This window comes from Cuculus canorus, chromosome 4 (genome assembly GCF_017976375.1).
Source record: "Cuculus canorus isolate bCucCan1 chromosome 4, bCucCan1.pri, whole genome shotgun sequence".
Taxonomy (NCBI): domain Eukaryota; kingdom Metazoa; phylum Chordata; class Aves; order Cuculiformes; family Cuculidae; genus Cuculus; species Cuculus canorus.
In genome coordinates, this window is record NC_071404.1 from 60,804,725 (window position 1) to 60,831,196 (window position 26,472).

At 38.3% G+C, this 26,472-nt stretch overlaps 1 protein-coding gene across 7 annotated transcripts in view; it reads right to left on the minus strand.

Annotated features, from left to right (window-relative positions):
• Positions 1-26,472, minus strand: part of PTPN13 (protein tyrosine phosphatase non-receptor type 13) — a 113,285-nt gene that overhangs the window by 61,947 nt on the left and 24,866 nt on the right. For 6 of the 7 annotated variants that reach the window (XM_054065827.1, XM_054065826.1, XM_054065828.1 and 3 more), the window contains 5 exons: positions 19,269-19,438; positions 14,943-15,008; positions 12,356-12,541; positions 9,993-10,086; positions 2,343-2,903 (listed from right to left, as the gene is read on the minus strand). In XM_054065827.1, coding sequence (XP_053921802.1) covers positions 2,343-2,903; positions 9,993-10,086; positions 12,356-12,541; positions 14,943-15,008; positions 19,269-19,438 — 1,077 coding nt within the window. The remainder of the gene's footprint in view (positions 1-2,342; positions 2,904-9,992; positions 10,087-12,355; positions 12,542-14,942; positions 15,009-19,268; positions 19,439-26,472) is intronic. The other variant, XM_054065832.1, reaches the window with a different exon arrangement.

Below are 26,472 nucleotides of genomic sequence, written 5' to 3' on the forward strand. Positions count from 1 at the left end.
AATTACTCCTTTAAACTGGCTCTCATTAAAAATCATAGAATGTTTTGGGTTGGAAAGGACCTTATAGATCATCTCATTCCAACCTCCCTGTAGGGAAGGGAAACCTTCCACTGGATGAGGTTGCTCAAAGCCTTATTCAGACTGGCCTTGAACACCTCCAAGGATGGGGCACTCACAACTTCTCTGTTGTGGCACCTGTTCCAGTGCCTCACCATCCTCACAGTACAATATTTCTTCCTAATATGTAATCTAAGTCTCCCCTCTTTCAGCTTAAATCCATTCCCCCTAGTCCTATCACTACAATCCTTGATAAAAAGCCCCTCCCCAACTTTCCCCTTTTCCCCAGCCCCCTTTAAGTACTGGAAGACTCCTATAAGGTCTCCCCAGAGCCTTAGAAATGGCCTAAAACTTTTCTTGAAGTAGTTAACTGGTGAAAAAAAAACTTGAGAGCCTAAAATAAAACAGCAGAGCACACACTCCTAACTTCAATTCAAGAGTGAAACATACCTCATTCCTCTGCCGAAAGCAGAAACTCAGAAGAACAAGACAAGAACATTTCAACTTAACTATCTGTTGAAAAAGCATCTTCATTTTTTTCTAGCAAGTAATGACTGTGAATTTAGAAGGATGGGCAGTGAGTCATTATCTATGGCCTCAGTATTCCCTATACAGATATATCACTCAGCTTCTGTGACTATTAAGGCCCAGTTCCCAGTTTACTTTGACTGCACTTTCACCCATTCTTTTGTGAATCAAATAGTTTCACACATTTAAACTATCTCGGTTTGCAAGGCACAGGCACATTATGTTTTCTGTCTTCCAACCTGTTTGAATGAGAATGATAAACTATTGTTCATCAATGGTTTTGGCTAAGGTTTTGGTTTTGCTGTTGTGCAATACAAACCTGCACAAAGCTGCATGCCTGAACAGCAAGGCTATTGAGCTTTCCCAGTGCAGGGAGTGGCCTCCTTTTAAACTTTGGCAGCTGCATATCTCCGAAGATCTGGGTTGACTCAGTTACTTGAGATGGTCCCCTTCGATATCAGTCTTAAACCAAAACCCAATCCACTTTCCCTGTACCTCATCAGACAACTTGGTAAACAATGACAGATAGTGAACTTCTATTAAGATGAACAATGGCATCTCTACAGCAGTACTTCCACCTGTGTTCATTCGTTCACATTATAATGTAACCCTCAACAAAAGATGCTAATTTGATAGCACAAAAAATCTTTCAACTGTCTTGTCTGTACAACACAGTAACTTCTTAAACTGCCTATGCTATTTCAATAATACTTGTTCTTTCTGGAGTACAAGGCTGACATGCATAGGAGAGAGAGAAATTCGGCTCCCCCTACTATCTGCAATAGAAACATCTTCTCAGATGGCCATGAGGGGCATGAACAGGCATTTTTAGAAATTCAAGCTTGATAAAAGGCTTTATCATCTCTCCTTAATGAGGCTTAATTCCTTTACACCTCAATGCAGGAAAATAAGGTAAAAGTTGGGTTTTTTCACAGTTATTTCTGTCACATAATAGACTGGTAGCCATGAGTTTTCAACTGTGTGGATTTTGAATGCACCTGAATAAATGACTGAGCTAGCTCTGTACATAGAGCTCTCCTACTATCTCCTTTAGAGGATCAGAGTTATGCATCCTGCCCTGTCGCAAGCAGGATACAACTCTTCTCTCAGTTTCTATCCAACTGCCTGAAATTTATAACCCCTGAAAATCATGTCATATTTTCAAAGTCAACAAAATATGCAGCTCCCCTTACAGAGCTCTGTAAGTTTCCACAGAACAAAATCAAAGACTTTATTCTCCCCTATGCACTCTCTAATTAACTGACAGAACTTGTTGTCAAGTATTCTCACTGAGGTAAAGATCTTAAGATGAGTCAAAAAAAAAATTCATATTTAAGAGCTTAACTGCCTCATCCAGAGTTATACAGCACAAAACCAGAGAGATCTGGAGATTAAATTTTCCCTTTCCTCTGAGGTATAAATTCATCTCTAGTAGCTGGAGATGAGGATTTTCTTTCAAGGAAAATTACTTGACAATTGGCTGTTACCAACTTTTTCTTCTTTTTCTAATTTTAATTTACGAACTTGATACTGGCTGACTCAGAGATCAACTGTTTTCACTGGGTAAGCAATCTGGACTAGCACATCTATCTTGACTGGCAACAGATGTTCTAATGCTTTCACTTTACCTAAAAAAGAAAAGCAAGCGAAGATCTCTGCAGTTTCAAGAGCTGCTACAACAGAACTCAAATTTATCACAAAGATAATCTTTATGTTTAATGACTGGGTTACTCGGAAAATCAAAAAGCTTCACCAACCTTCTACATTCATAGCTTCCCTCAGAAGCTGCAACTTCTTCTGTCTCTCTCTTATCCTGTCAAAGGCACTTGATATTGCTGCAGAAGTTGATGTCTCAGGCACATGGCGCATTTGGTCCAGTTTCTGTGGTCCAAAAACATCCAATGCTATACTACCATCAGAGTATCTTGCTTCCTTGTTTCTGGTAGCAGAAGTCTGTACTGTAAATGCTTCACACTGATGGTTGTGCCCATGGCAGCCTCCAGCATGGTCTCTCTCAGTTGTCTTGTCAGTTGTGCAAAGCAAATCTGTGGAGGAAGCCCATACTTTCCGCTTTGGAGTGACATCTGTTTGAAGGTGACCTTTTTTTTCAAACTCACTGGTTTTGCATCTATGAGGACAGAAAACATCTTCCTGTCCTGAGTTGTAATCTGTGGAAATGCCCTGGAAAAACTCCTCCTTGCCTTGTGTTCCTCTAACAGACAAAAATCCCATAGACTTGCTAAGTCCTTTTTTAAGCATGGTCTGTTGAGAAAAGTGAGCTTTGTGTCCATCAGGTGTATCGACCATCAATGTTTTTCCTGGAATAAGGAGACATTTCACATACATAATTTTGTACTTAACACACAAGAGTGCAACACAAGTTACTGTTATAAGTGTAATCTCAGCACACATTTTGGCCTTGATTTTGCCATGCAAAAGTTTAAGTTGGCTACTTAAAACGTTGCCTCAGTCAGCAAAGACAGAACTCCCAACTACTTCATATCAGACAACCATTTCTTTTAAATCTGAAGTGATCCAGAAAAAAATATGGCCTACTATAACTCAGCATTAATGTTAAAAAAAATTAGTCTGGAGTATCACCAAAAGTACTGTTTCACAACCAATCTGACATCAGCCACTCCTCTCACACCCAAAGACACCACCTACGATTTTTAATGACAAGTCCGGGTTTGTTCTACAGATTTACAGATGCCCTGCAGTAGTGCCAGTAAGAGAAGAATGACTGTGCAGTCAGGAATTCTAAAAATCTTGGATCTTCCTTTAATGACTATTTTTGGTGATGACAGTCTCTCCAGATAAAAAACACTCTAAAACAAAAACCAGCAAAGCTTCCAAGATCAAAATGATTCCACTAGTCATCCTCTCAGACTATACATCTCTCATAAAGATGGTGAATTACAGATAATATTCACAGACACAAAAAAGCCTTTTTAAAAACAGCTGTTCACCACGAAGTTCCGACTATCTATCCAAAGCAGCGGGTGATATCCATTCTGCACACACAAACTTCCCATTCATGTACATGCACATCAAGGACGTACATTCCTAAACAGGATTTTAATTCAGTCATTTGTGACAGATATAAAAATCAAAATACTGCAATATTCAAGACTGTCACTCAAAAAGCATAGCAAAAGAAGCTCCAAGAATCCTCCCCAATAAGGAGAGTTCTGAGATAATTTTAGGCAGCAAAAAAATTAAAGCAACCTCCTCTAGACAGCTTTTGCTCATTTTTTTAAAAGCAAAAAATTCCAAACCTTCACCCTTTCAATACTGAAAGTTTTTACATGTGCAAGACCTTTATGAACAAAACAATGGTGATCAAAGCAGAAAAAGCAAGAGAAACAGACAGCTGCAACTCCAATAAGATTTCTTGGTACATCAGCAGCCATGACTCAGAAGAGCATTCCTGGTTCAAAAGATCATTTAAATTTCTGCATGTTGAAGCATTATCTTGTTTCAGGATCACACCCAGTGAAAAGCGCAACAAGGTACTTTAGGACCAGTGGGCATCCTTATCATAGCACACCCAGAGACATAAATGTATCTGTTGTACATTAGCGAGAACTGGAGTGAAAGAGCACAGCTGTCAGAGAAAAACAGTGTTAGTGTGGAAGGAGTATACTCTTTATCAAAACTGCAGTTTCCATGGAGTGGTGGCATTCAGACCAAGTGTAACAGAAGCTGCTTCTAGTTCATGCAGAGACTCAGAAGACCCAAGCTCCTTATTTCGACACGCAAGAGATGCTCTCTGTTACCCAAGTCATCCACCCACCTGGGGCTTCCTTCTGAGGAAAAGTGGATGATGTGAACACCTTCTCATCATCAGCGACTGGGAAAGTACTCATCACTATAGTTTTGTCACTCACTCAGCTAATTACGTGAGAAGACAAGAGATGAGCTGTCCCATGAGTGCAGGAGACATTCCACTTCCACACTGCTCTTCCAGTCTGCTGAGTCGAGACGTCCACAGGTCTGTTTAACTCATATCCATATTGACTTATTCAGCCAACATGAGTTTTTAACATAGTACTGAAAGGAATATTTTGCTGTCCTTAGTATTTATTCTTGAGACTGTAAAATTCTCTTGGACATCTTTCATCTTCCCTTTATTATTCTCCCCAGTCCCACTTCTGCTTTTCACCAGTCTCAGCACTTCTTCCTATCTTTCCAAAACCCATCCCTCTCTACATAATGCCATTTCAACAAGCTGTCTCCAAAATGCCTCACAGCATCAACACAAGCTCTTTAAGAATCACCCTAAATCAAAAGTAAAGAAGAGACTAGAGGGTAAGGGGCACATGGCCTGCTCAAGTTGGGCATCCTGCGAAGGCAAACCAAAAACAAAGCAGCAAGACAGAACTTTCAGATCCATACTTCATACCAGCAAAGAATGCATGCTGCTCTTGGCACCAGAAAGCAGAGGTCAACTATCAAGGACAAAACTTCTGAGTACAGAAGCAATCAGAAGCAATTCAACTGCAGATACCAATAAAAAAAAACCTGGATCGGGCAGCCAGCAATCAATCCAGACCACTTCTTCCATTTTTAATAACTTAAATCTGTCCTCATCTCTCCTTTTTAAAGTACTATTATAGACTTTGCAAGACACAGAATGAACTGTTACGGTCTTTTCACCTTTTTTTTTTTTCCCTGGACTTCCTCAACACACTGACTCACTGTTACTTAGATGAAAGGTCTTAAATGACTGCAATGCTTCTCTCTTAGCACAGGGCACTATGTCTGGCTTTCAGATAAAAGCACATCTTCAGAATAGAGCAGACTGGAACAATATATATACCCTTCTTTAAGATGTGTATTTTTAGTTGAATGGCATACACAAGTACAAATTCATAAAGCCAGTATGTAGTTTACCCATCAACTTTTGCCCCTCCAACTTTTATGAATAAATGTGTGGGAAAATGAAGCTAAGAACTACTAGTAAACATTACATATTAAGAATAAAGATTCAACTAAGGATCACGAAGGAACTTGAATGCATAATGGAATTTTTATATCTTTAACTTACAATGGATGGAGACACTCACGTTATGACTTTCCTTCAAAAATGGCTTGTATTTGTAGTGGAAACTGCGGAGACCAAACAAAAGCATTTTGGCTCCACTAAAGGTATCTCACATGACACCACACAGTTACTCCATGCTTCAGTTACTCAGGAGTATAAAAGGACAGAGAAGTGATTCCCTACTTGTCAGTGAAGGTGATAGGACAAGCCATTAGCAATTAAGATACCACAGCATGTAAATAACTTCAAAAAGGCATGCTTTCTACTTCCCATATTACTCCTCTGCTGAACTAAAGTCTTCTTCATGCTCATCTGAATAGTATTCAGGTTCGTGATTTCACGTATTGCCCTTGGGTGTTTATCCTCTACTTGATGCTACATTAGTGCAATTACTTATAATTACTGTAAATAATTCAAGCACCATTATAGCAATTGCATGATTCCAAAGTATAATATACAGTGAGGGAATATATACAATAAAACCAGCAATTAATCTCCAAGAGTGCACAACAAAATTCCTTTGTGGTGCTAAGATGAAAATTTAGTTTTACACACACAGTCAACTGGCTGATCTAGAGGAAGGTGTCCCTGCCCATGGCAGGGAGGTCGGAACTACATGACCTTTAAGGTCCCTTCCAACCCAAACCATTCTATGACTCTATGTTGCATTTGCTAGATGACCATGGATCTGTTTCCTTCTTCCTTTGGTGTATTCAGCTATGAATGCACCCACACCCTCTTCGGCACCAGTGTCATTCACAAAACAGTTTAACTCAAATTGTCAGTAACCTGGTTGATTTTCCTCAGAGTAAGAGAGTTGTTATCTGGTCCTAACTAAATTCAGTATGATTTCAATTACTTGTGTACCAGCTTGATCACACAGGCAATTAAAATATTATATGAGTGCAAACTGGGTCAGTGCCATAACATACTGCATCTGGTTTTAATGAATAAATTCAGCTCAAGTTTCTTTAAAGTCTTTCTGATTACTCCCTTCTTTTGTTTGCTCAAAACAGAATACCTTTTTAATCCTCATTGTAGCAAAGCTTAGGATATATACATGCACACAGAGGCAGGGTGAGGAAGAGGCAGGGCCCGGAAATGGAAGGGAGATATTGGCCACATGCACATGAAAGCACACACCATCATTGCCAGACTAAAACATCTGAAAAGAGGAAATTATTACACAGGAGTTTAAAAAACATTTCCCACACCATCTTTGTGCAGAGAATAGAAAAAACAGAAAAACCCTTATGCCAAAACAATGTGGTTAGTTTCTCAAATATGAGTGGGTAGCTGATGGAGGAGTTGGGTTTGCAATCCCTTTGGGGCAGGCTAAGAGCCAGACAGAATTCAACAGAGCTAGATGTGGCCTGTGGGTTGACTGCTAGGAATGGCACCTCCTTTCTTCTACTTTCTTAATTTGCTGAGAAAATCTAAGTTTCAGGCAGAAGTACTCCTAAGACAATGCATTCTTTGTGGAGGAAGAAATAAGCTGGACAACAGTGCTTTCAACAGTCCCTGTAAGTAATGGCCAAGCTATAAATCCTGTAAAACAATTTGCTTTCTGCTTTGGACTGACATGGCTCCTCTGTTAAAAAACCCAAATTGCTTCAGAAACTAAGCATCTTGTTCAGAACAGCAGTAGTAAACCTTGGCAAGTAGCACTTAATGAACAACTTTTTACCTCTTCCCTTCCTCGCTCAAGAGATAAGTGCACCATTGCTCTTTCCCACTCAGGTTTGTGGACCAATTTTTTTTTTTCACATCTCTGGTTCTATTTCCTCACTGATCTTTGAAGTTTTTTGTCTTCAGAATTCTGTGTTTACCCGCAGCACACTGTGACAGCACTTCCAATACTGCCAGGCTGGAAGCTCAATAAAGCAGTAGCAACTACACTTAAATTTAAGATATCCACCAACACTACTACTGCTAAATTAGAAGAAAACAGACATGGTTTCTGGATTGCAAAAGAAAAATTATTTAAAAAAAACAAAAACAAAAACCAAGATAACCAACCAAACAAGAAAACTTCATCTGGCTTCCATTTGGTTCTGAACTCTGGAAGTTATTCTCCACCTATTCAGTTCTTTTTTTCTAATACTGAGGAGACAGAGGAAAGAAAAAAAAAAAAACATATTACATTTCCAGACGAGAACTTTTCAAGTCAACAGAATTAAGTTCGTGCTCTATTTTTCAAGAAGTTAAATCTGTGTGCTTGGATTCAGCACAAAAATGAGTAAGCTGTTTCAGTTCACATGTAGATGCTATCACTATAAACCATTTATTTTAGACTAAAAGTTGCATTTTCACCCAGAACAGGAACTAAAACAATCCACAAACAACTTCTCTGGATCAAATGCAAAAGGGTACATTTTCTTCTGCCTGCAAGTTTTTGCTGGGCAGCTACATTACTAATTGATATTCCAGACAATGGTAACTAAATGCTTGAATTTCTTTTTAAAATTAAAAGCCACTTCACTCAGTCTTAGAATCTTTTATTGAGTTTACAACAGCTAACATTTTGCTGTGCCTGACAAAGGCATGCAGTCTAATTACACAGGCAGTTTATTAACATTTAAAATTTTGTTCAGTGTTTCCAATTTTTTCCTGTTATGCAGAGTTAAGATAAACCTTAACAGTCTTTTAAATTTATTTCAGGCCTTTATTCATGTGGCATATATTCTTTTCACAGAGATAAAGGTTGGAATTTTACAGGATACAACTGTAGTACTGTAACACATAAGGTTAACTCGTGGCAGTCTACTCCACTGAACAAGCAGAGTTAAAATCAGACTCTCATAGTAGCGAAGCAAAGCCAAGCCACTTGTAAGCCAAGTCTCTTCAGAAGATGAAATATCTCTGGAAGACTCTGTCCTTGATGTTCACAGATTATCATCATAAGTTGGAATTTTGTAAATAAATGCACGAGGTGCAGGATTTAAATTGCTAGGGGCTTAAGAAGCAAGATGCCTCGCACGAACAAATTATAGAGATTTTAACTGGGCTCTAAATAGACTACAGATCCTTCTGAAAGAGGAGTGCTATAGTTTGTTGCAAAGAGTAATACAGTGAACTAATTCTTGCTTTATGTTTAGAAGAGTTTAGCAGTTATTCTTGTCACATCAAAATAATTTTATCAAGCAGCTTCCTCAAATAATTCTTTAAGTAAAGACTCCAAAATATAGAAGAATCTAAAATAAAAGGTTTTTCCTAATATATACTTAAGACTTTGAGGACAAACACTACTTCAGGGGTCGGAGGGTAATATGCTAAAACACTTGGTGTAGGTAGGGGGAAAAAAATGAACAAAAAAACCTCCTCAAACCACATTTAGAAAAAAAAAAAAGTAGTTTAGGATTTTCTAAGAAAATAAAAAGCAAACAAATATTCTATTATCAAAACAGGCAGTTTATGATGATCATGGAACAAAAAGCAGAACAGATGATGGAAAGAGGGTATGGAAATGACAAAGCTTAAGGTAGGAATACGGCATAGGTTAGTACTGGAACATAGGTTAGTACTGCTGCGATCCAGGGAAAGAATTAATTTTAAGAAAGAGCTTAAGAAGTTCAGAAAAAAAGGCATGAGATGGTTTACAAATCTAGTCAACTAGATTGATTTAGTTCACCAACTCTGTATTCCTACAGATCTTCCTACTGCTATAGAAATACTCTGGAAAAGAAGAAATAAAAGCCAATAAGAAAACAGCCCCTGAGAAAGCAGTCAGAACTGTGCATTTGTGCCAGAAAATGAAGAGACAGCGTGTACCAGAAACTGTTCCTTAACACATAGTGCTGTACTGGAAGGACTGGCAACCACTGACAAAGTTTTTACATCAAAAAGTAGCCTAATCTAGGACTCATCTCAAAAGAATCAGTAAAGGAAGACCATCAATGCCTTGCTAGACTCATGTCTGTTCAGGAAAAAGGGGGAGACGGTAAAAAGCATTGTGTGCAGAGAAGATACCAGGACTGCCTGGGAAGCAGAGAAAGAGGCCATGTGTGACTAGAGCTATGAAGAGAAGGCAGAGTCCACAGGAAAACGGGAATTACAAAAAGCTGTCTCCTGTTCCTGTACCTTCAGCTGAAGACTGTTCTTCTCCAGAACAAAAACTTTCATCAGAGAACCTTTAAAACCCCTTCCTACTATCAGGACTGAACTGGAAGAAGACATGCATTTTCTTGAAATAATTATTCTTGTGTCACCATCATCAACACTATGCACCGAACCATTAGACTTCTGTGGATTACAGCAAGTCCCTCACTACTCAATGTCTTTGGCTGCAAAATCTAACCAAACTTGGTCTTCCACTGGTCTGTATTTATTGCCATAACCCTTACTGCAATGAAACACTTACCTGCAGGAAGTCCTTTTCCCCTCAGCCTCTCCCTAATAGCCATGCTCCTGTCTGGCTGCAATTTTCTATCTCCATTGCAAGAAAGTTGATCCACCTGCAAAATAGGCATCGACACAAAGTCAAATATTGAAAAAGCTCACTTTAGTACAAACCAAGTGTCCGTTATGTAAGCGCACAATGTAAGTCAGTGCCAAACAGTAAAGTTTGAGTTCAGAGAGGAAGTTGAAACTTCTTTCATAAAAAACAGGTCCACCAGTGAGACCATCCCCTAGAATTATCCATATTTGAATAGCCTTTGCATTATTTTAGTACACACCTGGTCAACTTTTTTCCACTGAGTGCAAATTAAGTCCACGAATGTGTAACTCACTAACATTCCACCCCAACAGGAAATTGAAGAGACAGCAACACTCGAAAACCATGTTCCATGGCTGCTACATGACTGGAAATTGCTATTGGCCACATGAGTTTTCTGTGTAACAGGAAGAACTGTCTTGTACCTGATACCTTTAGGCTGATACCTCACTTAGCTTACCACACATGTAAAAATCTCAGATTTGTGAGGTCTCCTCTTCAGACCTTCAGACATAATCCTTTTGTGTGTCAGGCCTAATGACTCCCATTAACTTTTGACTTCATTTTTTAATCACTACTCCCCACCAAAAAAATTATTTCACATATACAATCATTCAAAGAAGAGCTTATTTGCTATAACAAAGAACCTTTAGTGAGATCTTTTTATATGGTGAGAATCGGCATAACTTGGACACTGGCTTAGCTCAGAGGTGGGAAGGAGAAATCAAGCAGTCTTCTATCCATAATAGTTACAACGCAACTCAATTAACATTAAACATATTGATTCAGTCTTGTGCCATACTTCTCTTTAAAAATAATATTAACATGGGAAGTGAAAATATTCAAACAGGACTTCCCAGCTGTGTTTCAGAGACAACCATATGACCAGTTACGGAGCTAAGATCTTTGATAAGGCCAATCAAGATTGGAGGCAGGCCAATCTTGGAATTACAAGCTGTACCATGGTTCTGAAAAAAAAAATTTTTTATGCCTTTCTTATTGATTTAAAAATTACAGCACACAGAGCACTAGACATTAAAAAACACTAGTGATGGCTAGCTAAGGTACACAAAACCACTATGTATGTAGCTATGTAATTGTTGTTGTTCTATCAGTGCTTGACTAAATAGCTAAACAGAACACAAGGAAATAAAGTACTGGCCAGAGAACAATCTAACAATATTGACAATTTATGGCCTTGCTTTCTACTCGGGGTCTTGAAATTATTTTCCTATTCTAAAGTTATGTTGTAAAGTTTTAGGTGGAGGGAGAGGTTGCCTGTCTGGAATAGTAACTTTGCAAGATGAGTTAATGTAGTTTCTTTCACTTCTGAGAACAGTTTAACACATTTATTATCATTAGACAATAACGTCTTTCGCAATCATCATACCTAAGAGCCAAGCAGAAGTGCAAGAGAATTGGCACATCGCTTAAAATAGCCCTTTTCCTGCTAGCAAACAACTCTACAGAAGCCAAGGATAACTTTAAAAAAGAAAATTCATAGCTATCATTTTTTAAGCATTTCAAGTAGCAACAAATGCCAGGCTTGCCCTAGAGTTCATCTTTTTTCTCGTGCTGCTTTCCCCTAGTTTTATTTCAATGAAGACAAATTGTTTTCCACAAAAGTAGCAATTGTGAATGCATATTCCAGAAGGAATTCATAGAATCATAGAATCACTGGGTTGGAAAAGACCTCTTAGATCATCAAGTCCAATCATTCCTATCTGCCACTAAACCATGTTCCTGAGCATCTCGTCTACCTGTCTTTTAAATACCTACAGGAATGGTGACTCAACCACCTCTCCTGGGCAGCCTGTTCCAGTGCCCAATAAACCTTTCTGTGAAAAGTTTTTTCCTGATGTCCAGTCTGAACACCAGTTCCTGGTGCAACTTGAGGCCACTCCCCCTTGTCCTATTACCTGTCACTTGGGAGAAAATGCCAGCACCCTCCTCTCTGCAACCTCCTTTCAGGTAGTTGTAGAGAGCAATAAGGTCTCCCCTTCAGCCTCCTCTTCTCAAGGCTAAACAACTCCAGTTCCCTCAGCTGCTCCTTGTTCTCCAGCCAGTTTGCCAGCTTTGTTACCCATTTACCGGCTTTGTTGCTCTTCTAGTCAAATCACAAACTGTTACAAGAGAAGCAGTCCTATCCTCCTTATCAAAATTGCAACATAGTAAAGCAAGAGGAATAATGACTGCAAAGTGACTCCGAATTAGCACCTTTGCTTTCTTCCTGCTCAAATTATTCAAATCCTGCTCAAATTATTCCTCAAATGCTGACACAGACTTACCCCCGAAAGGCTTCCCAGAACCAGTCTGACCAACTGTTTCACATATGAAAAAGAAGGGGCACAGTCACTGTTCCTTATGTGAGCACTGCAAGCATCCAGAATAGTCCGTACAGATACGCGGGCGTAAACAACATCTTCACACATGCCGAGGAGTATGCTGTTGAGATGATCTCCAAGTTTGATAGGCTAGTCATAAACAAAATCAGGAGGGATAGGAGAGTCAGTTTTAATAGTGACTTGTGTCATCACAGAGAAAGAAAAGATATTGAACACTGTAAAATAATTATCCACAAGACTTACGGCCTACATTACCTGAGCGCCAATTTGAAAGTCACCATCCAGTTAGTGAAAAAATAGTGGTTGTGGATCAGAGGGCAGGCATTCAGCATCTAGATTTGATTCCTACTCTATAACAATCTGCCAAACAAGCTGTCTGATCTGTAAGGCCAGGATAGCAATGCTTCCTTTCTTGAGGGCTTAATGACCAGTGAAAAGGCTCAGAGGAAATTTCTTTGTTGTTTTTGGATATTCTGCTAGTCATAAGCGTAAATCTCAATCCTCATTGCATCTTTTAACCCTTTGTCTGCTACACTCGTTTTCTATGGTTTCTCATCAATACTTTGCAGCAGCTGTGTTAGTATTTCCAAAGTCCAGTGACATCAACAAAAAATATCAACAAAAAAGTAAGGAATAAAATAGCAAAGCCACTGGTTGAGGAAGGAGAGTTTCATAGTTGCAGGACAACACACATACAGTTAAACCCAATCTAAATTCCTCTACTTATTCAGTTAATCCAGCACAAGGAATATCACTCCCCAGGGTATGGAAGTCAGTGATAACACTTGTTCTCAGATACCACAGGCAATTTGGACCTGAGATTTCTGATATGTAACTCTCATAAAGTTGACAGTTGCCCAAAAGTACAAGCATTGACATGCACTTCAGACTACTACAATCTTACAATCTTCCCTGTATCAGTGCACTTAAATTGTACCATTTAAACAGAACAAAACAGAAGAGTATTCTGAACCACCCTGATTTAATTAACACAGGCTTTCCCCATGTATCTGTTTAGCAATTCTAAATATTCATAAAAATCACTCCTTTATTCAACCATACTCCCAGCAGAGAAGCAGCTCACTAACCAACATAGGCAGATATGTATAGCAAAAATAAGTATTTAAAAACGGGAAGATACACACATACAAATTAAGAGTTAAAAGAAATGTCATACACAGACTGTCCTTTTGTCTCCACTAATACACAGGGCAGCAGCACCACCTGAGAACAACCTAAAGGTAAATTCTAGACTTCTGCTCCTCCTTTCTTTCCAGGCATACCTCACCACACTGTCTTTGGAAAAATACTGTTATATCAAAAGGTAGAGTACTCTTTCCCATTGCATTACTGTGAAACCATTGCTGCAAACTAATACCAAAGGAAGAAATAAACAAAAAAGGGACTAAAATTCATGCCTACTTCCTGCTCAACACCTACCTCTATCTGCCTTAACTTATTCACCTCCTCCTACTGAATACTGTACTTTTCATCTCCGGCAAGACAGGAGAACAAAGAAAGGGGATAGCTGACTAAGAAAATACTGGGCCTTTTCGAACAAGTAAGTATCCCAAAACCAGTAACAGCTTGAAATTTTCTGACTTCTGAATTCAGGCATCTACTTCCAAATCACTACTACCAAGAACCCAACTACTACTCTGTTACAGAAAATATTAAGAACTGAACACTTAAATTGCCAAAAAGCTTTTCAGGGTTTCCTCCTTTACCCTTCCACCTAACACTAAGTAGTAGGACCGAACCCAAATATGAAACAGAACTAACTTATCACCTTGAGCTTGACCAACACTAAATACTTTTTTTTGATGCATTTCATCTTATTTTCACTCTTTTAGATATTGATTTCTAACAGTTTAATTGGGCGGGGGGGAGGAAGGAGCACCCAGGAAGATGACTAATCACATAATCTTCAGTCAGTTTTGGAAACATAACTTAGGAATTCTGTTGAGTATGTGAAATAGCCCCACTGAGCAGTAACACTTGGCTCTAAGCATTCTACAACAGTGTCTACGTTGACTGACAAGTCAATAGCAAGAGTCTAGCCCCTGTTCCAAAACAATTCATATCTGTTCTTAGCCATTGTGTAATTTAAGTATCTGTATGTGCAAATTCCAGACTCATGGAAGTTACAGCAGCATAGGGTACAAGTAGCTTTATCATAAGTAAAGCAATAATGTTATTCAAATATTTGTTTTTATATAAGCCTAAACCAAAACAAATAATTTTAACGTTTGTCAGCAGCTTAAACTGCTGTCTTTCAGTCTATAACACTACAGGATAGACTAGCCCAGATATATCTTCATGGAAGCTACAGAAATGAAGTGTCAGCACCTTCTTTCTGCAAGACATCACCACCCTCACACACTCCACAGGAAAAAGTGTCAAGTACAGGAAACAAATCTTACTTTTTAGTGTCTCATTATGACACCCTGCCATGTTAACTCAAATGCAGATTCAGTTAAACTATCAAGTATGAAGTCGCATTATTCAACAAAATCAAATCTGAACTTACCTGACTTTGAGGAACTTCATGGTCTGCTCCCCAAAAGAGTGCCATACCAAGAGAATAAATATGGACCTGTTATAAGACACAAGATATTTGTCAGCTCACTTAACAGGATTGGAAACACAAAGTAAAACTTTAAACTGGAGCAACTAAATTAACATCATTTTATCCACATATATTCCTGGTATTTAAGCTCAGTTGTCTTTCAAATTTTTCTTCCCCTTTGCCACGAGGGCCAGAGAAGCAAACACTACTGCTACAAAATGTACTGCATCTGACCAGTGCCTCTGTCTTTGCTGTTCAATTTTCACCTTTTATCTCACATTGAAGCCAGAAACACATGTAATCCATGCAATCAGCCTGGTATGACTTACAGTCTGCATGGTTATGTCCAAGGACTCTTGGATACAAGAATCCACACACCCCCCCCCCAAAAAAATGCAAGAACAGCACTTAGAAAATCAATTATCAAAATTCTTAATTGTAATCAGAAAAGTGGTCATGGCCATAACGTGGTCCTGTACAAGAAGTGTTTGGACAAAGCTCTTAGATATACGATCGCCCCCTGTGGAATCTGCAGTTTGACTCAGTAGTCCTCATGGATCCCTTCCAACTCAGCATATTTTTTCACATTTTATCATTCTATGATTCTACGCTTCAACATAATGGAAGATATTTCCAAAACTGAGAAAATAAAATACAAAAAATTTTAACAAATTAATAATTATACAACCATGCAATCAGACCTCTAAACTAAACATGCTACCCTACTAATCTATCTGAAACACCTTTCAAAATAAAATTTAAATGAGACAGTTTGTCATATAGTACTCCATCAAAGCTATTTAAAGCTTTATACTCACTTAAGGAGGTTTTCCAAGTGGAGCATTTCAAAGTTACTTGCAAATAACTACTACATAGAAAACAAAAATGTATCCCCTACATATCTGTTAAATTCATTTTTGGATTTTAATGTAATGCCTGCACAGGTATTGGGCAACTCTCTCCTACTTCATACACCTTAACTTCAAAAATCAGATAAACAGTCATATTGCTGCTCAATTAGGGTTTGACAGCCCCCTTATGAATTTCTAACTGCTTATTATAGTCTGCCAGCCTTAGGTTGTGTCAGATATTGGGGGGGTGAGGGAGGGGGGGAAAGTTCCACAACAGCCTGTTTACAAGATCATCACTGCTTGAGGTTTGTGCAGCATTATGTCAAGTTCCTTACATTAGAGATGATTGAAAATTGTGTTGTAAAAACCCAAGAATTTTGCTAATTTCAAATGATCAGTATCTTGTGGTTTTGTACAACACTACCTAACAAGCACATTTAAAACACCCTTGTCTCTCTCTCTCTCTCTCTCTAGATGAGGTAACCTTAGATTTAGAGACACATAACATGCATCTCTTAAAAGTACTTATTCAAAAATTCTAGATAATTTTTGTATTATGACATTTCTAATATTTTCCACAATATTTAAAACATCAAAATAACTTCCGAAATTAATCTCTCATTATAAACTTGAATAATTTGCTTACTCTATTTTCAGTAAGCTTGCAGTTACCTCAGGCTTATTTTGTATTCTAATTGACTGGGTGTCTTGAAATCAAAATGGTATTCATTGACTGACTATCCTTTCTTCTAATATTTACCCTTGAATACGTTATTACTTTGCGTCAGCAACTAAAGTCATAACTCAAGAGATTAATGCAACTGTGTCACTGTCTGTTACAAGGCCTCAGGAAACAAACATTTTTCTGCCTTCCACAGCTTTCGGACATGGTCCGATTTCAACAACTAAAAAATGAAAACACTGGAGCCTTCCAAAGAATGAATTTGTTGAACTACAGCAAGCTGTGACAGAACAACTAAAAATTAGTTTAAATACGTTAAAAGTTACTGCAATAAGCATGTGCAGAGGAAGACCTAAGAAAAATGAAGTCAACATACGAAGACAAATACCATCCACTGCACAGTTTAATAGAAATGTAAAGGGAAACAGTCAAAAAAAGAAGGATGCATGTATAAGCTGTTTATCAGCCCTACTAACTTCAGCTATTAAAGTCATAATAGGACAAAAGGTTTTGCACAAGGCTATGTTTCAGGTATTTTTACATATACTGGTATATGCCATTGCCATTGTGAAAAGACTTCAATTCTTCATACACAGTAGTACATTTCTAAGAATTCAGCTGGAGGGTCTCACATGAGCAAATGCAGGAAGAGTAACTTTCAGATTACAGCTGTCCTCCACTGCACTCAGAAATGACTACCACACTGGGAGAATACCATGTGATTTATTCATAAGGCTTTAAATCGAGAACAACTATGGTACCAACAAGTTTTCTTCAAATGTTTTTTTACCTTCCCAGGCTATTAGAACAGTTAATTCTGCCGCTGTGTGCAAAACACACACAGAAATCAAGCAGAGTTCAAACACAAAATAGGTTAATTCATCTCAAGCCCAAAGTCTGAAGCTTCAATCTAATGTTAAGTTGAACACCAAAGGCTGAAGTATTTTATTTAGTTTATACATGGCTGTATGAGTGATTTAGTTATGTAAAGCCAAAGCTTGTCTATTTCCACATCCCATTGTTTCTGTATGAAAACAGAAACACAGCTGCTGTCACCTACAGTCTCAATTTTGTCATCATCTTTCAGCAAGCAAGGTTATACCGATATTGTGAAATAAATGCAGAGAGGATTAATCAGCTCCGCATACGTGCAGAGTGCCAGTATTTGGGCATTGCCTATTGATATGCTCTGTGCTGAAGTTTACAGGACACATTTGTCCCTCCAAGTTAGTTCCTTCCTAAAGATCAAGAAACATCATAGCATGGCTTTCAACAGTAACAGTTCTCTATTTCATGAAGAAAAAAATTAACATACTGAGTGAATACCGGCACAGAACAAAGAATGCAATCAGCTCTGACAAAATTCATAAAAATGTAATTTCAAAATTTTTTTTCTGGCTTTTTGGAAGGACTGTTTTATACATAAAAACTTCAGAGTTGGCACTGTAGGTTACTATATGCAACAGTGTTGTCTGTCTCAAATGAAGATAAGTAATACCAACAGTATGACTGTAGAGCTTCGTGGCTGCATCCTGCTCAACTCATCCCAAATTTGCATTGATGTCAGTGTTATTTTTATTTCTCTATTAAAACTTTCAGCCTAGGCTGTTAATTGCTTGGGGTTTGTCATAGATAAAAGTTATACACACATTTTATTATACCATTAACCTTCACTACACTGCAGGGCAAGAAGGAAGCCTAAAGGCCTTGCAAGTAATTGAGGAGTGATCTTCAGTAGGTATTTAGTGATACAGTCCTAAAGAAAAATAATCATATAACAAGATTTAGAAGAAAAAAACTCCAAACTCCAGATAGTCAACACAGAAAAATATGTTTTAACAGCCCTTGTGCACATGACAGCAATCAATGCCGATACCAGTTTTCTCTGGAGTAAGTGCACATTGCTGTTCTTCCTGGAGGAGGACTGCCAAATGACATAATCATTCCCAGATTACAACACTAGCTGCAGCTTCCTTCCTTCTCTAAGAATTATTGATCCAGAGAAGCCAAGGAGTTGGAAACAGAGCTCAGCTTCCTTTTTACTCACTCTTGTAAATATCTTTCACTAGGCCAAGGGGATGATTTCCTGGGTAAAGGCAACAAATTTGCAACAAATTATTGTTAAGAAAACATTTGAGAAGGTAGTCATTTTGATTGAGTGTACCAATGATCTGGAAGAGACGACATATACAAACTTTATTTGCCTGAGCATCTACCCGGGGGAAGAGTTAAAAAAGGAAGGTGGAAAGGAACAATTTTGCTCCCAAATGAGGAATACTTATGTTAATTAAAACAGACCTTTTCTTCTGGGAAGAGTGTAGGAATGTCCCATTTGTTAAGCCCTGGACTGCTTACTTCCTTTGCATACCTCTTAGATGCATTTTGCCTCAAAAATATTAAAAAATTAAAATTGTTGATGTCACTGAATTCTTTTAGACGGTGACAAAGTCTTGTTTACTATTAGTTTAATGGTCAGTTATTCTCTACAGCCATTGCCCAAGTGTGGCTGTCAGTAGCACACATGACAGAGACCTGCACACAGACACTTCTTAAGTACATACAACCATAACCACTATTCCACTTTCATAGACAAAAGCAAAGTAGGAAGACCCCTTCTCCTATTACAAAAGAAATCAACAATTACATATACAAATCAAGAAATACAGTGAGACAACAGGGACAGCTTTAAAGCCATTTTGTGAAGAGATCAACAGCAAAAGGTAACAGCTGTCTGCCAAGGAATAGGTACTGTACCTTTTCAACATCTGACAGAGATGATAGAGAATGGTTCTGCAGAACCTCTGGTGCTGTGAACGCTCGCAGATCATGTTGGGTGACATTTTCATCAGTAAATGATACACTACCAGATGGAAGCAACAGGAGAGACCACGGAGAAATGATGAATTCCAGAGCAGCAGGATCAGCTGTATTTGAAAGGAAAAAAACCCCAATCTTGAAACTAAAACAATGTTGCTTAATGCCCTGACTTGATGTTATTTTATTTGTTCAAAGACACATTCAGTTCATCATACATATTATTAATGGCTTCCTTTTCCACCTGTGGGGCTTCATGACCACAACAACCTCTATTTTAACCACACTAAGGAGCAACACCTATCTTTTTTTGATTATTCTTTGCTATTACTCATAACAGCAAGCTCAGGAAGAGCCTGCTAAAATACTCACAAGCTCTCCTGTCCTCAGGTTATTTCATTTATGTTACAGTAGACATATAAAATGATCACATTTTGTAGTGATAAAGGCTAATTCCTACACAAAGAATGGAGTTAACTAGTATACTAATACAGCACTGCTGCAGCAGCAATGATCTGAAGAAAGAAGACAAAGTTAGTAGAGAGAGGAAATAACTCCTTATTAGCGTAGTTGACAGAACAGGACAAACCAGAAAAGTTTTGGGGCACAAAAGTCCTTTTTACCCTAAAGAAAAAAAAAATATTTCAAAGTGAAAAAGAAGAACTCTAGGCAGCAGTGGAAGCGGGCAAAGAATAAAGCTGAAATCTTAGGAAGGTCACCAATTCAAACTCTGTGAATAATACCTAAAAAGAACAAAACAAGCACTGAAGAAACCACCTTCTAACAGCATTGTTGTGGTTTGAGCTAAATTAGAGTCAGTTTTGTGACTAACTCAGTTGCTCTAACTTCATTCTCCAAATGTTAACTGCATATTCTTGAGAAAGTGTTCCTCCTAGAAGTGATAACACAGGACATTGGTATTTAAAAAGACTTATCCGTAAAGTAACCAAAGCCATCCTCGAGCTAGTGAAAAAGTGCCACATTTTCAAGGAGGGGCTGATAGGATAGGTGGCAAACTGACAACAGAGTATTCCATCCCACATATGTCATACTTGGTACAAAACTGAGAGACTATGAGGGTCCTCCCTCTTCTGCAATGGCCAACATCCAGTGAGGACCTTGTCTGTAATTGCTTCTGATCCCAAATCTGTGAATTTCTGAATCCAGTTCCCGAGCCCACCTCCCTCTTAGCCTTGGACCCTTTCCCTTGTGTCTGTTCTGCAGCATTTGTGGTGATATACAGTCATCAAGGAGTAGGAGTGTAATCTTATATATTTGTATATATTTTATTACTTATTATTATTGTTGTTGTTGTTGTTATTGTTATTATTATTACTATTATTTCATTAAAGCTGTGGTTTTAGTTTCCAAGCCACATGTCTTTTTCCTTTCATTTTCCTACCTTCTTTGCCTGGAAGTGGGCGGGGAAGGGATTTGGCAGCCCAGCTGTACAGTTTTAGCTACTGAAATTAGCTGGGTCAAGTGTGACAGCCATGTGCAATTTGACAGCAACATTTTTGATGTCTGATAACACTGCTGTCAAACTTCTGGGCACAGACATACTAAATAAAAGGAGTGAGGTGGTAAGGAACAGGCTACATGCACAGGGGCAAGTGTTAAACACCAAAATCTACCTTGAAGGTAATACATAACTAAGTCAGGAAGATTTGAGGATTTACATATTTAAAGGATAAGTCTTTCTTTTCCCTCTACACTGTAAGCACCAACAGCAAAGGATAATTTCCTCTTTCAGTCCCATCACTAACAACATTTTCCATTCTCCTATCAGCTCAGGATGTTCCTACAGTGTTGGGTCCTAGCCTGTTCAATTATCTTGTAATCTAGAATATTTCTAATCTCCTAGGAAATGTATTAAATTACTGCTTGTAGGTATCAGATGTAAAAGGATCTATCAAGTAAGTCCTTCAATTTCTCGAACTCCCTTTCCTCCAAAAGAAGCTAAGAAATTGCTTTTAGGCTTTCTACATTCTGTGGTACTAAAGCAAAATGATATTAACAACTTGGCAATATAACTTTCCAGAAAAACATTCCCAGCTTTCAGATCCTGAAGCTCACAAAGTTTCCCCTCCTACCAATGTGTGCAAGAGAGAATATTCAGTATAGAACTCAGCAATTCATTTTTCAGTCTAACATACACATCCTTCTGAATATACCTTAAAGTGCTATGCAGAATTTTACTTCAAAAAGGAAAACATATAATTGAGGGCAACAAACATTCTAGAAATGGAAAGATCCTACAGAGTCTACTTCAACTAGTTATCTCAAGTTGTATAATCACCTGAGATACCAAAGGAGTTTGTTATAGATAATGGATTTTAAAATGCCAGTGTGTTTTGCTGAAAGGCAGTACAGCAGGCTTAGTATTCACAGTGCAGAACTGGATTCCCCCTGTTCTGCTTTCTATGATACACAAGACAGGCTCAGTCTTCTTGCCTTGGGGAGTGTATTTCATTGCTCTGGCTTTCTTTCCTGGATCCAAAAGAAATAAGTAACTGATGGCTGATCACGTAGGCTAAACCAGTTTAAGCTGTTTCATAAAACTGCTGAGCTTCCCATGAAAACCAGAGGTCTTTGTCACAGCAAAAAAAAAAAAAAAAATTTTTTTGTGACTTTTCAGCCTGATAGTTATCACCAAGGTAATGGGCCAATGGTGTGGTAAAAAAAAAAAAAAAAAAAAAAGATGATTTGGGATATGAATTCTGGTCAATTTCTATCCAGTGGCTGCAATAGGCTGCCAGCCCTCTGATTTAACTCCACAACTATGCAACTTGGTAACAAAACACTTGTGAGAGCACAATTTATCAATCAGTGCCAAGACAGAGAAATAATTTTGACTTACTTAAAGTGAGAGAATGGTTTTAAAATGGTTTTAAATGCAATGAAAAAAATTACATAATCCGCAACTACACAGCACCTGCCAAACAAATTAAAGACTATTAAAACAGTCCTTTACATGTTTAACAGTATACAAGCAGACAAAGACAAAAATCCCACCACGTTATAAGAGCTAGTAAGTTCAGGTAGAAATTTAAAATTAATCCATTTTACAATACTGATGGCAGGTAATTTTGAATCCCCAGACTACATAAACAATTCTAACTCCTTCAGTTTTTCTTTTTCCCACTTCTCTCTTAGGCCACAGTCATTAGTAAAAATGGTGAGAAGTGATGTACATTTAAACTCTTTCAGGACACAAAAGACATACCTTAAAGCACAAACAACCCCAAAACATACAGAAGGTTTTTGACACTCATTTTTCTCTTTACTTCACCCTGTAGCTCTCACTGAGACAAATAAAAGGACCTGAAGATTTTTATGCTTCAGCCAGGCTGGAGGCAGCCAGACCACTGACGTGTCCCGCTTACGGGTTAAGTCTGACAGTCCTCTGAGCTAGCCCAGCATGTCCCTGCTTGTCTCCTGTGCAGGGCAGCAGCGTTGCAGTGCTGCTGCTCCCTCTCCCTTGGGCACAAAGGGATGGGACTGAGTAGAGAGCTCTGATGTGATATTGAACCCCTTGGAAACCAGCAGCACAGGGAGAAATACTGAGTAGCTAACTGGAATGTACTTTTTCCTGAGGATACTGTAGCAAGAAATAGAGTGAACAATTAAGCTTCCAAGTTCATCCTGTTATTCCTGACATGCACCCCAGTCAGCATAACACCATACTATGCTTTATCGTTACCTTGACCACATTTAGCAGAGAGTTCTAGAAAGAGCATAAGTGGTCATCAAGCCTCACTTGAGGATGGGGGATTTAAAAAAAAAAAAAAAAATATCACCAAATCCCACAAAAGCCTCATCTCTTCCCTTCTCAGCAACCAAAAGATGAAATGGTTCCACCAGAAAGTGAAAAACAAAAATTGTTCCTCAGCAGCTTTTGGTAAAAGGGAGAAAAAAATAAAACAATCATTTAATATCTGCCAGAAAGAAGTGGCAGTAAAATTATGATTTTCACCGCCTGATGCCTGCCCTGCATTTTCCCTCATCAACCAAAACAATTCATTTTCCTCTCCACCCCAACTAGGTCTATGACTATTTGGGACCCACCACTACTTCTCATCAACACATTTCACACTTCAGCTTCCTTCTTTTCACTAGACTTAGCCAAGCTAAGCAGATGCAAGAGTATGACTGTTAACAAGATTCACAGGTCCCCAGAACACACCCACTTTCAGATCATATCACTTTTCTTTACATAAATTATTTCCCATTACAAATTTGCAAGACAGTAAATTTGTAAAGTCTGTTTCTTTACTCAGCCTGCCTTTGTATTATCAGATTACTTTTTTCCCTTTCTCTTTTCCCTCCCTTTAAACACATGCCCTCAAACATAAGGTCCAACTATTTTCAGAATCCACAATAGAGGCTTTAGCATAGGAGTGGTCTAAGTGACTCATGAAGTCTTTCCCACTTTCAAGTTTTGATAAGTCTTCTCCAGTTAAACCTACCAAATTAGAGGGAGGCCTGGTTATAATTCTTAGCAGCAGAGAGCACAGCATGCTCCTTATACTTATAATCTCACATTCCAGATACTTTACTTCAAAGACTGTTCCTTTGACCTGATGGAGTACCGAGCACAAGATACAGCACGTCTGAAACAGCTGATACACCCTCTCAACAACAAAACAGTTATTGCACATAATTAAACAGATGTAAGACAAGGGCAGGTCTGGTATCGGCCTTTTCAAATCTCCAGATTAATCTCAACGTCACCAGTACAACTGATGTCACTCAGTTGCAGATCTACTAGATTGTCTTTCTCCTCCATTTAACAGCTTATATATGCTGACAAGACAGCTACCAGAGTTGATCTTCTAAATCAGTGATTAGCAAATGGGTATTTCAATCTAATCTTTCATTGCTTATAATGATTGAAATCAATTTGTAAAAAGAGTTCTACATCTGTTAGAATTGCAAACACAAATAGGCATAAAAATATGCATAGTTTTGTGTCAGTCTCTGAACTAGATCTGGTATGATATGTGATTAATAACCTAAGAGACGGATTTTCATTCTGTGCTTCTTTTATTCAGTACTTTGAGGCATAAGAAGGTAGACCCACTAAAGGACATGCAGAACTTTTACAGATCAAGAATTTACCAAATCTGTTTTTTTGAAAGAAAACAATACAGAAAATGCTTATGGACTCCAGAGCTAAAAGAGGAAGAAATGAACATTTCTGAGAGTCAGAGCTCAGTATACTGTAAACCTCCAGAATCTAAAAGCTCATTCTCCTCTGTCCAGGACCAACTGGCGAGTTCTGAAAAATTTCGGAAACGGTAAACCATCTGCCGTAGAATAGCTCTTTCATGCTGTATGCCAGGTTTGAAATTTAACCAAGGAAAAGAGGCTTTCTCTAGAATTCCCCATGCTTGCTATAAGTCCTCCACAAATAAAGAACAGAACTGAATCAGACAAGCCTACAGAAACCTCTGCATTGTCTGTTCCTGCATCTCTGCAATGTATCTTTACAAGCCAGCACAGAAACTGATACGCAAGATGATCAAAAATGGTTTCTAGATCATAACCTTAGTGAAGCCAAATCTTCATTAAAGACTGTCTGTTTATCCTAATCTTGCTGGGAGGAATCAGATTGCCTTTGTCAACCTTACCTACATAGTAAAGCTCTTTCATTCAAAGCGCATTTTACCACAGGGCTATATCCCAGGTTAATTAATAGCATGCAACTGAAAATAGTTTGCTGAACTAGCAGAAAAACAACTCAATATAACAGCTTCACCTCCAAGAAGAAAAAAAGTCTTCTGTCACTGATTTTATCTGAATTTATGTTTTGGTTTTCACTGATAGGAAGTAAGACCAGAAGCTCCTGCCACATTAGCCAGTCTTGGCTGGCAAGCATTTGCCTACCTTAAAAGCACATACCAGAATTCCTGGGGCAGATTTCTATTTTGTGCTCTCATCTTTCAGTACTTGTCCCCTGAAGGAGGGCTGACTGTGTTGTAATTTTCAGTGCTTGCATACAGCCTTCAAAGTAATTATGATAACTCTTTTCTGCACTAATCTCAGGCCAAGAAAGGGTAAACTCTTATTTTCAGTGGAGACTTCCTTCATGGAAAGAACTCAGATCCAGGATAATGTTGTAAGTGGTTTCATTACTATATTCTCATCATGCAGTGATCTTTCAGGTGGATTCAAAGACAGAGTTCAATCTGTCAATTCCTGTAAAGTGCCTAAGAATAAACCCCTGATCATCCAAGATCTCTCTTTAGTCAAGGTCTCACTGGGTCTCAACAACCTGCCCTCTTAAAAAAAAAAAAATAAAAAATCATTCCTCTGATTCTCTCTCAGAGACAACAAAGAGAGAAAGAGAGAGGAAAGCAGATGCCAGTTTTCCCTTCATTACAATACAAGCAGCAGCGGGACAGTACAGTCAGTCAAACTGCAACAATAAACTCAGTATTCCTAATGCTTCTTAGGAAGCTTCTCACCATGCATGGGCTGTGAGCTAAATGGTAAAGGGGAAAAGGGAAATTTGTATGGGATATCAAAACTACCCATATTTTGCCTACCAAAAATATTTCAGAGAAATTGCTAAGTCAAGCTGGAACAGAAATCAAATGCTGTATGACAGTTTCTACCCACATCTGCCCTCTTTGGAGTTTTTCCATAGTCCTTGCATAGTAATGTGGCAAAACAATGGCTATTTTCAAAGTGTGAGCTTTTGATTCTTCCTGAATGAAACTGAATAAGCTTACATATGCATGCTTAGATATAAGCGTGGAGATGCCCCCCCCGAATTTGCTGAAATACTAAGATGTATGATGAGATCTAATACCCTGAGGCCAGATTAAAGACGTGACCAAACTTTAATACTGGAGTTAAGCTTTTATTGCTACAAAAAGCAAAAAAAAAGGGGGGGAAGGGAGGGAAGAGGGCTTAAGGACTTGCAGATTGTAAAGAAAAGAAATAAAAACATAAGGAAGAGTTTCATACTTAGAGTGGTAAAACATATAATTATTAGCAGTATTGCAGGTACTCAATTTGCAGACTACTAAATTGGGGAAATGGTGGAGGAGAGATACTTCTACTCCTTCAAAGTACAACCCACGTTCCTTCCATTATGTTTATATGCCATGCTAATTGCATTCTGGGGAATGATACC